At 48.9% G+C, this 17,335-nt stretch overlaps 1 protein-coding gene across 3 annotated transcripts in view; it reads left to right on the top strand.

Annotated features, from left to right (window-relative positions):
• The window catches only part of nos1apa (nitric oxide synthase 1 (neuronal) adaptor protein a), a 640,829-nt gene that overhangs the window by 352,522 nt on the left and 270,972 nt on the right, over positions 1–17,335 (top strand). For all 3 annotated transcript variants that reach the window (XM_085982290.1, XM_085982289.1, XM_085982288.1), the window contains one exon: positions 13,969–14,077. In XM_085982290.1, the coding sequence (XP_085838416.1) occupies positions 13,969–14,077 (109 nt within the window). The remainder of the gene's footprint in view (positions 1–13,968; positions 14,078–17,335) is intronic.

Raw genomic sequence — 17,335 nt, 5'->3', positions numbered from 1 at the left:
GTGGTGGGGCGAAGGAAGTTCGGGATGTGCAAGGGGCCAGAATTGGAGGAACGCAGAGTTCTTGGAGGGTTGTAGGGCCGGAAAAGGTTACAGAGATAAAGTGGAGGCGGGGGGGCGGGGGGGGGGGGACAGTAGCAACAGCATTGTCAAGCTTATGATTTGTATCTTTTACATTACTTCCCCTATGGCCCTGCTGTAGGTACTTGACACCATGTAGCTGCATTTAGATTCGAGAGCAAGACGCCCTAGCCCACAACCTACTCCGCAATGAGTGGATGGGAGATAACACAGCATGCAATGTCCCATTGTTGACTGTTTGATGAAGTAAGAATCTCAAGGATTTTGTTATGAGCAGGCAAGAGGAAGTTTGTCTGATCACCAGTTAGTGTGGTAAACGTTAATGAAATTGCATACAATTACACAGAAAGCCCAACAGGAGACAGGCCGCTCAGCCTTTTGTGGATGGTTATACTCCATGAGCAGTGATGACGGCTAAATACTCTGCACATGTTCTAAAATGAGTGCTGGTGTATCGTCTGTCATCTCATTAGTCTTGCAATTAGCCCTAGATTCAGAAAATGTATTGTTTGTCCTCCTCCACTGTGGAACATCCTGCTGTATTCTTTTCTCCACATCTCCTAAATTATCACTTAATGAAATCCACATATTATAGTCAGATGCTTGTCTTGATTTTATTTTTCATTCTTGGGATGTGGGTGTCACTGGCAAGGCTGGCATTTATTGCCCAACCCTAGATGCCCTTGAGAAGGTGGTGCTGAGCCTTGCTCTTGAGCCGCTGCAGTCCGCGTGGTGAAGGTACTCCCACAGTTCTGTTAGGGTTGTGTGCAGCTCTTCCTGTCTCAAAATAACAAATAAACAAGGTTATATTGTACATTCGCATTTCATTGATCCCCACATTATAAATGAATAATATTACCTGTTTTAAGAAATTACATAGAAATTTACAGCACAGAAACAGGCCATTCGGCCCAACTGGTTCATGCCAGTGTTTATGCTCCACATGAGCCTCCTCCCAGCCTACTTCATCTCATTCTATCAGCATATCCCTCATGTACTTTCCTAGCTTCCTCATAAATGCATCAATGGCTTATAGTGTTGGAAATGTAATTAAGCAATTGCCTTGAGCTGATATTGCTTATGGGGCTTGGTCACACATTTGCAACTCCAGCCAATTCAGCCTGTGATAACTGCCCAAAACTACATATTAATACTGCCCATGATCTATTCCAGCACATTTTTAGTACCCACCATCTACAAGATGCACTGCAGCAACTTGCCGAGACTTCTTCGACAGCACCTCCCAAACCCACAACCTCTACCACCTAGAAGGACATGGACAGCAGGCACATGGGAACATCATCACCTCCAAGTCACACACCATCCTGACTTGGAAGTATATCGCCAATTCTTCATCATTGCTGGGTCAAAATCCTGGAACTCCTTCCCTAACAGCACTGTGGGAGTACTTTCACCACACGGACTGCAGCAGTTCAAGGCGGCTCACCACCACCTTCTCAAGAGCAATTAGGGATGGGCAATAAATGCTGGCCTTGCCAGCAATGCCCACATCCCAGGAACGAATATAAAAAATAAAGGCTGGGCACCAGTACTGTCAGCTCACTGATCCGATACTTTTTAATATCATTGAAGTACTGTGCAGTGATTAAAAGTGCGAGGCATGTAACTGTGCACATGACTGAGCACCTGGTTTAGTCTACAGTCTTTTAAAAAAAACACAATTAAGCCCAAGAACAAATCTCCCATCAGTTTTATTCTTATTTTCTCATCTGGAGGATAAATTGGTATTTTTCTGTGTTAATTTATCAAACCTACAGAAGTTACACTCCTGTAATATTGAGGGTTAAAATAAAAAAAGCAATGATATGCAGTATAGTGCGAGCATTATATAAAGCTGCACTTGCAGGGAAGATAAGAAACAATGGCCTAGAAATTCAGTTGCGTGCGCCAGCCGTTAGCGCCTTAGGAGGAGTAGATCTCGAGCGCTAGGCACTTAGCGGCCGGGCGCAGGGCGATCTGCGCCTACGCCCAACTTCAGTAGACATTTAGCGCCGGCGCAAAGTGTTTGCGCGCGCTCAGCTGCGCGCGCAGCTTATGACGTCATTTCGTCGTGCAACGCCCTTTGTGCGCCCCAAACCGGAACTTCAGTCGCGCCCGCCCAATGTGGGCGTGGCGGTGCTAAGAACTGTGAAGTGGAACGCAGCAGAGGCCCTGTGGGCCTCGGGGAGCGCTAATTAAAGGGCACTTACACTGAACTATAAAGGCCAGCCATTTTGCTGCAATGACTTTTGTGCAACGGATTTCTGGACAGAGACCAAGGAAGAGACCTTACTGATTTGGCCCAACATAGGAGAGGTATTTTTGGCTTCTGGCCAGAGCTTGGAAATTTGCCTCATTGTGATTTCATTGTTTGCAAGTATATTATGGGGGCTGCATGGGGTTCCAACCCTCAGTTCCAGCATTATGTGCGAAGGGCTCGCAGACGCTGTGTGAGAGGGGCAGCCATGCCTAGACGCAGAGGGGGCATCAGGCATCGGCAACATAGGCCTTACCCACTCAGGGAATACCGCCAGCAGGTGTCCTATCTCACCATGACTGCCACGCAGTGTGTTAAGAGGCTGCGCTTCAGAAGGGAGGTGGTTGCAGAGATCTGCCAGCTGCTTCACAGAGATCTGCGTCCACAGCTGATGTGCAGGACGTCTCTGTCGGTGGAAGTGAAGGTCACGGTGGCTCTGAACTTTTATGCAAGCGGCTCCTTCCAAGCCGCTGCTGGGGACATAGCTAACATATCCCAGTTCGCCGTGCATCGCTGCATCCGGCAGGTCACCGATGCCCTTTTCACAAGGAGACACCAATTCATCTCCTTCCCCATGACCCTGGAGAGGCAGGAGCAGCGTGCAGTCGGATTTGCGAGGATCGCGGACTTCCCCATGGTGCAGGGCGCCATTGACTGCACGCATGTGGCTTTGCGGGCACCTATCGACAATGCCGAGGATTACCGCAACCGGAAGGGCTACCATTCCCTCAATGTACAGCTGGTGTGTGACAACAGGCAGCGCATCCTAGCTGCCAATGCCCGCTTTCCAGGCAGCAGCCACGATGCATTTATCCTGCGCCAGACTACTGTGGCTGACATGTTCCAGGCACAGCCTCCCCCAAGAGGATGGCTTATCGGGGACAAAGGCTATCCTTTGTGTACATGGCTCATGACCCTGCTCCGCGCGCCCAGGACCCCTGCTGAGGAGGCATACAACGAAAGCCATCAAGCCACAAGGAACATCATAGAGCAAACGATTGGCGTCCTCAAGCAACGGTTCCGCTGCCTGGATCGCTCCGGCGGATCTCTGCAGTATTCGCCGGATAGAGTCTCCCAGTTCGTCGTCGTTTGCTGCATGCTGCACAACCTGGCTATCCGCAGGACTCAGGCACTGCCACCTCACGTTGGACCACCACCTCAGGAGGACGAGCAGGAGGACCATGAGGAGGAGGAGGAGGAGGAGTACCAGCCCAGGAGGGAGCCACAAGGTCCAAGGGCCGTCCGTCGGCGGCTTATTGAACGACACTTCTAGGCCCCCTGTCAGGGAATGGCTTGTGGCAATGAAGGCACATGAATGCAGCCGCTCCGCAAGCCCTCAGCCGGTTAACGCAACAACCACTTCAAACATCAAACATGGACAAGCTGAATAAAGAAAAAGCTTTATTGAACAAACTCAGGGCCCTTCCCACATGAAACCCAAAAACAGACAACACCCCCAAAAAACAGTCAAACACATGACTCACTCCCACAACCTGGGGAGGAATAACAAAACTTTTCCATCCAAATGGCCTTCATCCTCGGCCTTATCAAAACAACCTCCCCCCATAGACAACACAACCACCCCCATATAAAAAAACATTTGGCAACACACTCTACTTTGTGTGCCGAGAGGGCGAGTCCTTGTCCAGCCTTTTCCGGCCCCTGGCCGACCTGCTGCTCCGCCTCAACCTGGGCCCTGTGGGTGCTGCAAGGCTGGGGGAAAGCTCCTGAGGGGCACATTGCGTGACGGCAGATGCCCTTGGGGGTCGGCATAGACGAGCTTTGGCCCTCGAGGGGCCGGCTGCTGACTGCTGCAGCTGTGGCTGGGCAGCATCAGTCTCTCCAGCAGCTCGTGGCAGCTTCGCTGGGGGAGTGGCAGTGGCGGCTGCAGCAATGGGGGCAAGCTGGCTGATGCCAGGCGCTCGCTGCTCGCCTGAGACACTGGCACTCGGCCGGGCTGGCACTGCAGCAAGCGCAGCAATCTGCTGAAGGCCAGACCGCTGTGCTGCTGCAGTGCGGCGGGTGCCCTGGCGATGCCTGCCTGATACAGCGAGTGTGGCAGCAGTGAGTGCCCGTACTGCCCTGGTCTGTGCCCGCATCAGACCAGCCAGTGACTGCACGGCACCACTGATCAACTGGCCACTCGCTGCCTGTGCTGCCCTGAAGTCGTCCCGACTCGCGTCCTGTGCTGCCCTGAATTCGGCCCGACTCGTGTCCTGTGCTGCCCTCAATTCGGCCCGACTCGCGTCCTGTGCTGCCCCGAATTGTTCGAGACCCCTGGCCTGTGCTGCCCCGAGTTGTTCGAAACCCCTGGCCTGTGAGGCCCCGAAATCGGACACACTATGAGCCATGGACTCGATGGCCTCAGGCAACCGTTCCACAACCCCCATGAACTCGGTGTGCCGGCGATCCGAGTCCGCGGACATTTGATCGAAGAGGCGCACCTCCTGGGCGAGGACCGTCTCCGGACTGGAGGCCGGACTCTCCCTCTGGGGAGAAGGCCGCCGAGCTGGCCGACCCTTCCCGCGTGGCTGGACGCCACTGGGCCCAGCAACTACACTCCCCTGCAACACTTCCCCCCTCTGGGGAGAAGGCCGCCGAGCTGCCCGACCCTTCCCGCGTGGCTGGACGCCACTGGGCCCAGCAACTACACTCCCCTGCAACACTTCCCCCCTCTGGGGAGAAGGCAGCCGAGCTGCCCGACCCTTCCCGTGTGGCTGGACGCCACTGGGCACAGGAGCTACACTCCCCTGCAACACTTCCCCCCTCTGGGGAGAAGGCAGCCGAGCTGCCCGATCCTTCCCGCGTGGCTGGACGCCACTGGGCACAGGAGCTACACTCCCCTGCAACACTTCCCCCCTCTGGGGAGAAGGCCGCCGAGCTGCCCGACCCTTCCCGTGTGGCTCGACGCCACTGGGCACAGGAGCTACACCCCCCTGCAACACTTCCCCCTGGCTCTCCTGCAGGGAAGACGTGTCCCCTCCATTGCCATCCCCTGGCGCGGATGAGGGTTCCCCCGATGGGCCGCCTTCCTCTTGCTCCTCCTCGTCCTCCTCTTCCGAGGGACTGTCACTGGCAGCTTCAGGGACCTCCTCCTCACCAGCTGAAAGCAGGAAGGCACAAGAGTAGCTTTAGAGTGAGGACAGGGCGTCAGCGAGGGAGGCATGAGTGGTGGCATTCAGCGCATTGGTCGGACAGTGGCAAAAGATGTAGATCTGAAGCGCAAGGGGAACGAGAGAGGTCCAAAAGGTGATGTCCTTACCATTGGGGCCCAGCACAGGGTCGGCATCTCCACATGCAACGGGGCCAATCAGCCGGCCACCCATGAGTCGACCCACGCGCTCCTCCAGGTCACTGAGCTGCTGGAACTGGGGATGGCCTCCCCCGGTGACAGTCCGGCTCCTCAGATTCTGGGCCAGCTTGGCCTGCAAGAGAAAGGACGGCCTCTAAGTACAGTGTGGTGCCCTGTTGCTGTATGCACTGCCTCCCATGGTCGAATAGCTTGGCCAGTGTGGTGCCCTGTTGCTGTATGCACTGCCTCCCATGGTCAAATAGCTTGGCCAGTGTGGTGCCCTGTTGCTGTATGCACTGCCTCCCATGGTCGAATAGCTTGGCCAGTGTGGTGCCCTGTTGCTGTATGCACTGCCTCCCATGGTCGAATAGCTTGGCCAGTGTGTAAAGTGCAGAAAGTGCAATTGATGTTCATGCCAGTGCCATAGCTGCTGGATGAGGGCTGGCCATTAGGCCTTGGAGGTCCCTTTGCCCATAATGTGAGGTGCACATGCAAGGATGAGGAGGACACTGGTAAGGGTACTCACCCTGACAATCCGAGTGAGGTCGTTAAACTTTTTCCGGCATTGGACACCAGTCCTGGGGACATCGCAGGTGGCTGTGACCCTCTGGGCGATATCCCTCCAGGCTCTCCTGTACACCCTGGTGGCAGGCTTCTTGCCACTGTCCGGGAACAAGATATGGCGTCTCCTCTCCAAAGCCCTAACCAGCACCTTTAAATCATGGGCAGAGAAGCGCTGCGCTCACTCACGGGCCCTCTGCATCCTTCCTGGCGCTATTTCTCTCCAGCAGCAGTGTTTAGGCCTAGCTGGAGGGCTGCAGTATCCAGGGCGTGGCAGCAGACCAAGTCGACCCTTCCCCCTTTAAGAGCTGGCCGGCGCCAGGGTGTCTGCTGTCAATCAAGAAATGACCGCACCTGCGCTGCGCCCAGCCTCGGCGGTATCAGTCTGCACCGCCGGCTTAGCGCCTAAAGATAGCCGTGCATCGCCAGTTTTAGTGCTCGAGCAAACTCCTTGGCCAAAGCTACTGAATATCGGCGAAGTGGCCTCCACTTTGCGCCGGGCGCAAACTTTAGCGGCCGCCCGACTTTACCGCCCCAAAAGTGGCTATACTGAATTTCTAGGCCAATGACTCATCCGGTCAAATTAATTTTCATTTTAATTAATGTAGTCACATTGGCAACATCATGATTGAGATTGCAGTTGGTGAAAGCCATGAGTTGCTGAGCTCCACAGGTTCCAGTGTTGAACCCTAGTCTGTGGCATGAGATGAGAGTAGGGGGCTACAATTTGATAGGGTGGTGAATACAGATTCAATAGTAGCCTTTAAAAGGGAACTGGATAAATACTTGAAGGAGAAAAAATTGCAGTGATTTGGAGAAAGAGTGGGGGAGTGGGACTAGCTGGATTGCCCTTCGAAAGAGCCGGCGGAGACACGATAGAGCGAATGGCCTCCTTCTGTGCTGTACGATTCTATGAATTGGTGCCATTATCCACGGGGAAGAAATAATCAACCGAGGTTCCAACTCCTAATTGATATCCAATGACTATTGCTGGAAACTGTTTCCTGGTAGACATTGGCTAGGGACAGAATCGGCTCTGGTGCCCCTGCTGCAGCATAGCTTGCTGACACTCACTCTGTAAGGGCACATGTGAAGAATGGCCATTTGGGAGAGGTACTGGCTGCAGTTGGCACATAGGGAACTGTACCCCAGCAGGAATTGGCACCTTCAGGAGAAGTGGAGAACGTTTCAGAAGTAACGATCTTAGTGTGAGGGAAGGGCTACGACATGTTGATGTAAAACATCGATATATTTAATCAGATTTATTTGTGTTCTTGCTGCTTTCGCTGGCTGAGGAGAAAGAATTACACCCTCTCTTAGAAAAGGTAGCAAATAACGTTCATGGTAGACAGTAAGCATCTGCTTTGTCTTTGTTCACTGAGAGCCTTGTTGAAGGCATGCTATCACCAGAGAAACGTAACAGATAATTAGAGGATAAGACAATCTCCTATTAAAAGCCTCTGCTGTTCCAGCACCAAAGCGATCCAGCAATCAGACCGTCGAGTTAATCTCAAACCGTCTGGTAGTATTTGCCTCAGACAAGGAGAATTCCGCTTCAGTTATTTTTATTCACTTCTTCATTTCCTCCTTCCTTTTATTTTCATTTGTTGTGTAAGCCGGATTCCTGAGCTTGCTCTTATAATACCATACAGGCTGATAGTGTGTAACTTGCCATCAAAGGAAGAAAAGCTGCTTAGATTAGTGCCCTTTATCTCCTAGTAGGAGAGTGGGGTAAGAATTCCTCTGGTCTCTATGTAGCAACATTGTAAATACATTTGTGGAGATTCCCTCTTTTTGCTCGAAATGTACAATTTCAGTGGAATTAGAATGTGTTTACAACCTAGCTAGAAATATAGAACAGAGGAAACCTTCCCGTTATCCTTTCAGTCCACCAACTATAAATGTAACCCTGCTGTTCAAGAAAGGAGGGAGAGAGAAAACAGGGAACTACAGGCCAGTTAGCCTGACATCAGTCGTCGGGAAAATGCTGGAATCCATTATTAAGGAAGTGGTATCAGGGCACTTAGAAAATCATAATATGATTAGGCAGAGTCAACATGGTATTATGAAAGGGAAATTGTGCTTAAGAGATTAGCGTGTAAAGTTAAAGCACATGGGATTGGGGGTAAGGTACTGACTTGGATAGAGAACTGGTTGACAGACAGGAAGCAAAGAGTTGGAATAAACGGGTCTTTTTCCGAGTGGCAGGCAGTGACTAGTGGGGTATCGCAGGGATCGGTGCTAGGACCCCAGCTATTCACAATATATATTAATGATCTAGACGAGAGAACTAGATGTAATATCTCCAAGTTTGCAGACGACACAAAGCTGGGTGGGCGTGTGTGCTGTGAGGAGGATGCCGAGAAACTCCAGTATGATTTGGACAGGTTGGGTGATTGGGCAGATGCATGGCAGACACAGTATAATGTAGATAAATGCGAGGTTATCCACTTTGGTGGCAAAAACAGGAAGGCAGATTATTATCTGAACGGGTCGATTGGGCTTCTACTCGCTGGAGTTTAGAAGAATGAGAGGGGATCTCATTGAAACTTATAAAATTCTAACAGGACTAGACAGACTAGATGCAGGAAGGATGTCACCGATGGCGGGGAGTCCAGAACCAGGGGTCACAGTCTAAAGATAAGGGGTAAGCCATTTCGGACAGAGATGAGGAGGAATTTCTTCACCCAGAGAGTGCTGAACCTGTGGAATTCTCTACCACACAAGGCAGTTAAGTGAGTGGGCAGTAAGGTGGTAGATGGAGTATAATGTGAGGAAGACTGGAAAAACAGAATATTTTAGGTGTCCTCGTACAGGAAACACAGGAAGTTAGCACGCAGGTACAGCAAGCAATTAGGAAGGCAAATGGCATGTTGGCCTTTATTGCAAGGGGGTTTAGAGTACAAGAGTGAGGAAGTCTTGCTACAATTGTACAGGGCTTTGGTGAGACCACTCCTGGAGTACTGGGCACAGTTTTGATCTCCTTATCTCAGAAAGGACATACATGCCTTAGAGGCGGTGCAACGAAGGTTCACTGGATTGATCCCTGGGATAAGAGGGTTGTCCTATGAGGAGAGATTGTGTAGATTGGGCCTATACACTCTGGAGTTTAGAAGAATGAGAGGTGATCTCATTCAAACATGCAAGATTCTGAGGGGGGTTGACGGGGTAGATGCTGAGAGGTTGTTTCCCCTGGCTGTAGAGTCTAGAACTAGGGGGCGTAGTCTCAGGATAAGGGGTCAGCCATTTAAGACTGAGATGAGGAGGAATTTCTTCACTTGGAGTGTTGTGAATCTTTGGAATTCTGTACCCCAAAGGACTGTGGATGCTGAGTCGTTGAGTATGTTCAAGGCTGAGTTAGATAGATTTTTGGACTCGTGGGAAATCGGGATATGGGAATTGGGCGGGAAAGTGGAGTTGAGGTCCAAGATCAACCATGATCTTATTGAATAGCGGAGCAGGCTCGAAGGGCTGTATGGCCTACTCCTGCTCCTAATTCTTATGTTCTTAACGCCTCAATAGCATAGAATCATAATACGGCACAGAAGGAGGCCATTCGGCCCATCGAGTCTGCACCGGCTCTTTCAAAGACTAATCCAGTCAGTCCCACACCCTTGCACTTTCCCCATATCCCTGCACGTATTTATCCAATTCCCTTTTGAAGGCTACTATTGAATCTATATCCACCACCCTATCAGGCAATGCATTCCAAATCCAAACCACTCGTTGCATAAAAAAGTTTTTCCTCATGTCGCCTCTGGTTCTTTGGCCAATCACCTCAAATCTGTGCCCTTTAATTATTGATCCTTCAGCCATTGGAGACAGTTTCACTTTATTTACTCTATCTAAACCTTTCATGATTTTGAACACCTCTATCAAATCTCCTCTCAACCTTCTCTGCTCCAAGGAGAACAACCCCAGCTTCTCTAGTCTATCCACATAACTGAAGTCCCTCATCCCTGGAACCATTCTAGTGAATCTCTTCTGTACCCTCTCCAAAGCCTTCACATCTTCCTAAAGTGTGGTGCCCAGAATTGGACACAATACTCCAGCTGGGACCGAACTAGTGTTTTATAAAGGTTTAGCATAACTTCCTGGCTTTTGTACTCTCGGCTTCTAATTATAAAGCCAAGGATCCCATATGCTTTATTAACTGTTTACCTGTCCTGCCACCTTCAAAGATTTGTGCACAAACACCCCAGGTCTAATGTTCCCTTTAAGCTGTGTGGCTGCAGGGCCGTGCAGCCATCTGTCCTAATATCTCATCCTTTGGCTTGGAGTCCATTTTTGCTTGTTAACGCTCCTGTGAAGCACCTTGGGATGCTTTCCTACATTAAAAGTGCTGTATAAATGCAAGTTATTGTTGTATGTTTATAATGTCACTAATGTACAGAGAATCAGAGGGAATGTAAGAAAATCTTCCTGCAACGTTTACAGTGGGCTGAATTTTAGCACATAAAAATGGGTGGGTTGCGTTTCGGGTCTGATGTTAAAATTTTAAATATCTTAAACCCGACCCCAACCCGCTCACTTCTGGGCTTTCCAGCAGTGAGACAAGGGGCGGGCAGCCAACCTGCTGCCAGGTGGCAGGTTGGCAATTTAGATATTTTAATGAGGCTGGCAGCTGGGATTCCCAGGCCTCGGGGAGGTAAGGACAACTTCGGGGAGAAAGTAAGTGCCTTCACAGCACTGCTTGTGAGTCAGGAGGAGCAGGAGTGCTTCTCCCCGGCTCCCCCCGCCCCCCCCCACCCAAACACCCCTGACCAAGGGGTTGAGGATCGGACCTATCTGGTCCTGCGGCCTGCTCTGAAGTGCTTCCCGCCTAGCATTCGGTGACTTCCAAGTGGGGAACCTATCAGGGCCAAAAGATGCACACTGTGAAGTTAAAACTCCACAGCATACCTGAAAACCCAGACTTCCCGGTTTCCCATCCAAAACTCCGCACCCCCCGGCCTACATAACCCATCCATGTCACTAATACACACACAGGACATGGATTATTTATTTACCACTTGAAAGCATTGATAGATACAGTGAAGGATGATCTGTGACTCATTCCCAGTAATGAGATTAACAGCTGATTGATTGAAACTGTCCCAAGAATTTGCAGCAAGGATCAAACATCTGCCAGCAGATTCCTCGCTCTGTTTGACAGGTCCCACACCAGAATCCATTTATTGCATGGAATACAGTGCTGCCCCATTTTACTTTATTTTTCTGCGTGCCGCAGTTGAACGGTGTGTGACCTGTGCTCACTTTGGAGACATAGAACCCTTTGGCTTGATGTCTTGGGCCAGCTGCAAGGCCAGACTATGCAGGATGCAGCAGGTCACCACGACACGGGAGACTCGATAGGGTCGGTGTTGAAGGAGTCCCCCCCAGATTTAACCAGGTACCTGATGCGCTGTTTCAGCACACCAGTGTCTTGCCCCATTACTCCTGAAGGAGCTCCTGCTAACCGATGCTGGGTCCATAGACCTTATGTGGAGGGGAGGGTCTGGTCGGGTCGTCTGCAGGCAAACCCCCTCCTATGTGCTGCTCTGACGACACCTGGTGCAGCTCCGGCACACTCTCCTCACTGCTGCTCCCTTTCCTCTTCCTCCTCTGGCCACAATTGGTAGTTGCCTTTGTCCCAGCGACCCACTCATGCATGGTCAATGATTTCAAGTCATATAGTTGGAGTTGTGCAAACTTTTGATTCAGAGGGCCTAAAACATGTCTGTTCAATCACTGTTTTCACCTCATGTCTACTACTGCACCAAAACAGGTTAAAAGTACTGTTGTGGCGTACCGATCACAGAACGGACATAATCCGCTTTCCGGTCCGTAGACTATAAATCAGGCGTCATGCCTTTAAGAAGGATCACACCTTTATTCTTGTGGAGCCTGAGGGACCCCACAACTATAAATTGAGACTTACCTTGAAGAACATAAACATTGGACATTCCACGCAGTTGGCAGTTAAAATGGCATCGGATTCTTATGCACATCACGGGACCCCGATCTGCACAGATTAATGAGGTGCCCGCCCGATTCATGCGGGCACCTCGGTCACCAAGTGGAAGCATGGCATTGGAGCGGGAGGAAGGGGCAGCGAGTCGAGGAACCTCCGCTTTAACTCTGCTGCCGCCCGTTTCTGCTCGGTGGAGGGAGTTGAAGTTTAACCTATATTTTTGAAGATGTTGGAAGCTCTCACCCCAAACCTGGAGTGGGCCTTTGGCGTAGCGGTAGCATCCCCGCCGCTGGGCCAGAAGGCGTAGGGTTTCGAACCCCGCTCCAGACAGTCCCGGCAAGTGGAGTCGGAGCTCCGGCTCTAAATTCTGGGTTGACATCCAGCGGGATACTTGCGTCCGTGGGTGTGGGTGGCCCCCCCCCCTCGTATGGGTTGTGGGAGCCCGTAAAACCCTCCCGCCATAGGACTAACCGCCCTAATGGCTGGTACGAAGATGGTTATGGTCACGGAAGGAGCGTTAATCGCGGCCAGAAAACCTTCCACCACTTCATACAGTTCCCCAAAGTGAACAGTGTGAAGACACGTACGACGACGACCCCAAACCTGTTCCCATCAGACTTTTACACACACGCGCACCTCGTCCGCTTCTACACCGTGTGTATACCGAGCAGCATGGATTTATATACACACACAGACACGTCCGTGTAAAAGCTGGTGCGTAAGTCACTAACTAATGAGGGGAAGTACACCATATGTTCTCCAAAATTGTAAGCATAATAGACAGCAAAATGATTTTTCAATTTAATCGGCCGCTTTGTAATTTAGTTACGATTACAGATTACAGAAAACCTGTTGTCACTCACTCCACAGCAACAATGAGATTTCAACAGAGACTTTTAAATGCCAGTATCCCTTTTAGATAATCTACAGGAATTTATTTTGAAGACAATCAGAATTTAAAGCAATTCAACGTCTATTTCTTTTGTTGCAATTTAAAATGTTTCAAGTTATTTTAAACGCTTTAATCTTGACCCAGTGAACACTGGCAACCCAATTATTTTGGAGACTGGTGGAAAAGGACTTGGTGTTTCTGAGGGGAAAAAGTTAGATTCTTCTAAAGAATTCATTTAATAGGATATACATGAATATTTTATGATGGATGTCAGATAGCGGGCTAATAAAAAAAAATGATAATTTTGGAAAACTGACCTTCTATCAGTCTGTGGCAGCTGGGCTTTTCTGTACCTTTCTAGAAATGTATTTTAAAGGCATATTCTTTATTTTTGTTTGAAGTTGTATTATTTCTTTTGAGCTTTTGGCCATTGAGGATTTGTTTTAACCCATTGGCTTTGTACAAGTAGAAAAGTGAAGACATTCCAGTGACAACGGGAGAGACGGGAGGACAATCAACCCTCTCGGGATTGGCAAAATACTGCAGGTGCTGGAAATCTGAAATTGAAACAGAAAGCTGCTGGATACACTTGGCAGGTCAGGCAGCATCCGGGGAGAGAGAAATGTAGGGTTAACGATTCGGGTTGATGACCTTTAGTCAGAACTCCTGAGATTGATTTAGGTCCCCAGGGGACAAGGTGCATCATGCTGTGGTTCCTGGCACCTGGAGCACAGTTCCTCAATAATGTATAAGGACTGAAGCTGTCGCACGGCATTCAACAACTTGTGCCTTTTTAGCTGATGTCTCTGGTCTCAGTTATTTATAGAGTAAGCCTCTGAGGATGCTGTCAATCTCTGCTGTTACTCGTCATGATGTAACGCTTGACATAGCCTGCAATCATCCTAACCAGCTTTCTTTACACTCATTCTTCACAGGATATTCTATGTGTCACATGACTCCCAAGATCTCAAGATCTTCAGTTACATTGCCAGAGATGGTTCCAGCAACGTTTTCAGATGCAACGTCTTCAAATCTAAAAAGAAGGTAACAGTTTATAGAACGAGTGCTGGATGCATACTTTTGCACTTGCATAGTGCTACATAGAATGTACAGCACAGAAACAGGCCATTGGCCCAACTGGTCCATGCCGGTGTTTATGCTCCACTCAAGCCTCCTCCCACCCTACCTCATCTCACCCTATCAGCACAACCTTCTATTCCTTTCTCCCTCATGTGTTTATCTAGTTTCCCCTGAAATGCATCTATGCTATTCTCCTTAGCCATTCCATCTGGTAGTGAATTCCACATTCTAACCACACTCTGGGTAAAGAAGTTTCTCCTGAATTCCCTATTGCATTTATTAGTGACTATCTTACATTTATGTTTCCTAGTTCTGGTCTCCCCCGCAAGTGGAAACATCTTCTCTATATCTACTTTATCAAATGCTTTCATAATCTTAAATACCTTCTCTTTTAGAATCATAGAATGCTTACAGCACAGAAGGAGGCCATTCGGCCCATCGAGCCCATGCTGGCTCTCTGCAAGAGCACTTAAGCTAGTCCCACTCCCCCGCCTTTTCCCCGTAGCCCTGCACATTTTTTTCCTTCAGGTACTTATCCAACTCTCTTTTGAAAACCACAATTGAAACTGCCTCCACCACGTTTTCAGGCAGTGAATTCCAGATCTTAAACACTCGCTGCATAAAAACGTTTTCCCTCATGTCGCCTTTGGTTCTTCTGCCAATCACCTTAAATATGTGTCATGGAAGATAGGAGCAGGAGTAGGCCATTCGGCCCTTCGAGCCTGCTCCGCCATTCAATGAGATCATGGCTGATCATCCAAATTCAGTACCTTGTCCCTGCCTTCTCCCCATATCCCTTGAACCCTTTAGCCTTAAGAAATATATCCAACTCTTTCTTGAATATATTTAATGAACTGGCCTCCACTGCCCTCTGTGGCAGAGAATTTCACAGGTTCATCACTCTCTGGGTGAAGAAATTCCTCCTCATTTCAGTCCTAAATGGCTTACCCCTTATCCTTAGACTATGACCCCTGGTTCTGGACTCCCCGGCCATCAGAAACATCCTTCCTGCATCTAGTCTGTCCAGGCCTGACAGAATTTTATAGGTTTCGATGAGATCCCCTCTCAATCTTCTAAACTCCAGTGAGTATAAGCCCAATGGACACAATCTCTCCTCATACGTCATTCCTGCCATCCCAGGTATCAGCCTGGTGAATCTTCGCTGCACTCCTTCCATGGCAAGAACGTCCTTCCTCAGATAAGACAACCAAAACTGCACACAATACTCAAGGTGCGGTCTCACCAAGGCCCTGTACAACAGTAGCAAGACATCCTTGTTCCTGTACTCGAACCCTCTTGCTACGAAGGCCAACATACCATTTGCCTTCTTAACCGCCTGCTGCACCTGCATGCTTACCTTCAGCGACTGGTGCACAAGAACACCCAGGTCTCTTTGCACTTCCCCTTCTTCCAATCTATTGCCATTCAAATAATAATCTACCTTCCTGTTTTTGCCACCAAAGTGGATAACCTCACATTTATCCATTTGCCGTGTTTCTGCCCAATCACCCAACCTGTCCAAATCGTACTGGAGTTTCATGACATCCTCCTCACAGCATACCCTCCCACCAGCTTTGTGTCGTCTGCAAATTTGGAGATATTAAATCCAATTCCCTCGTCCAGATCATCATTGATATATATTGTGAACAGCTGGGGTCCTAGGACCAATCCTTGCGGTACCCCACTAGCCACTGCCTGCCACTCGGAAAACGACCTGTTTATTCCAACTCTTTGCTTTCTGTCCGCTAACCAGTTCTCTATCCAAGTCAATAACTTGCCCCCAATCCCATGTGCCTTAATTTTGCACGCTAATCTCTTATGTGGGACCTTATCGAAAGCTTTCTGAAAGTCCAAATACAGCACATCCACTGGTTCTCCCTTATCTATTTTACCAGTTACATCCTCAAAAAATTCCAGTAGATTAGTCAAGCATGATTTACCTTTTGTAAATCCATGTTGACTTTGTCCGATCCTGTCACTGCTTTCCAAGTGCTCTGCTATTACATCTTTTACAATGGACTCTAGCATTTCCCCCACTACCGATGTCAGGCTTACCGGTCTGTAATTCCCCGCTTTTTCTCTACCACCTTTTTTGAATAGTGGGGTAACATTAGCTACCCTCCAATCCATGGGTACTGTTCCAGAGTCTATCGAGTTCTGGAAGATGACCAGCAATGCATCTACTATTTCTAGGGCCACGTCCTTAAGTACCCTGGGATGTAGATTATCAGGCCCTGGGGATTTATCGGCCTTCAATCCCGTCAATTTCCCTAACACCATTTCCCTACAAATACTGATTTCTTTCAGTTCCACCCTTTCATCAGACCCTATGTTCCCCGGCATCTCTGGGAGGTTATTTGTGTCCTCCTTTGTGAAGACAGAACCAAAATATGTATTTAATTGGTCTGCCATTTCTTTGTTCCCCATTATAAATTCCCCTGATTCTGACTGCAAGGGACCTATGCTTGACTTCACCAACCTTTTTCTCTTCACATATCTATAAAAGCTTTTACAGTCAGTTTTTATGTTCCCTGAAAGCTTACTCTCATATTCTATTTTCCCTTTCTTAATTAATCCGTTTGTCCTCCTTTGTTGAATCCTAAACTGCTCCCAATCCTCAGGATTATTGCTTTTTCTGGCCAAATTATATGGCCTCTCCTTGGAACTTATGCTATCCCTAATTTCCCTTGTTAGCCACGGTTGAGTCACCTTTTTTGTTTTATTTTTATGCCAAACTGGGATGAACAAATTCTGTAATTCATCCATGCAATCTTTGAATGTTTGCCATTGCCTATCCACTGTCAACCCTTTGAGTGACATTCCCCAATCAATCCTACCCAACTCGCGCCTCATACCATCGTAGTTTCCTTTATTTAAATTCAGGACCCTAGTCTCTGAGTCAACTACTTCACTCTCCATTCTAATGAAGAATTCTATCATATTATGCTCTGACCCAAGGGGCCTCGCACAACAAGATTGCTAATTAATCCTTTCTCATTACATAATACCCAGTCTAAGATGGCCTGATCTCTAGTTGGTTCCTCGACATATTGGTCCAGGAAACCATCCCGTATACACTCCAGGAATTCCTCCTCCACAGTATTGTTACTAATTTGGTTAGCCCAATCTATATGTACTTAAAGTCACCTATGATAACTGCTGTGCCCTTATTGCACGCTTCTCTAATTTCCCTTTTAATGCCAGCACAATGATATTCCTTTA

The sequence above is a fragment of the Somniosus microcephalus genome, chromosome 3, assembly GCF_052327205.1.
Source record: "Somniosus microcephalus isolate GS21.2 chromosome 3, FLI_Smic_1.0, whole genome shotgun sequence".
Lineage (NCBI taxonomy): Eukaryota > Metazoa > Chordata > Chondrichthyes > Squaliformes > Somniosidae > Somniosus > Somniosus microcephalus.
The sequence above is the reverse complement of the archived record's forward strand: the minus strand, read 5'-3'. Positions and strand labels throughout refer to the sequence as shown.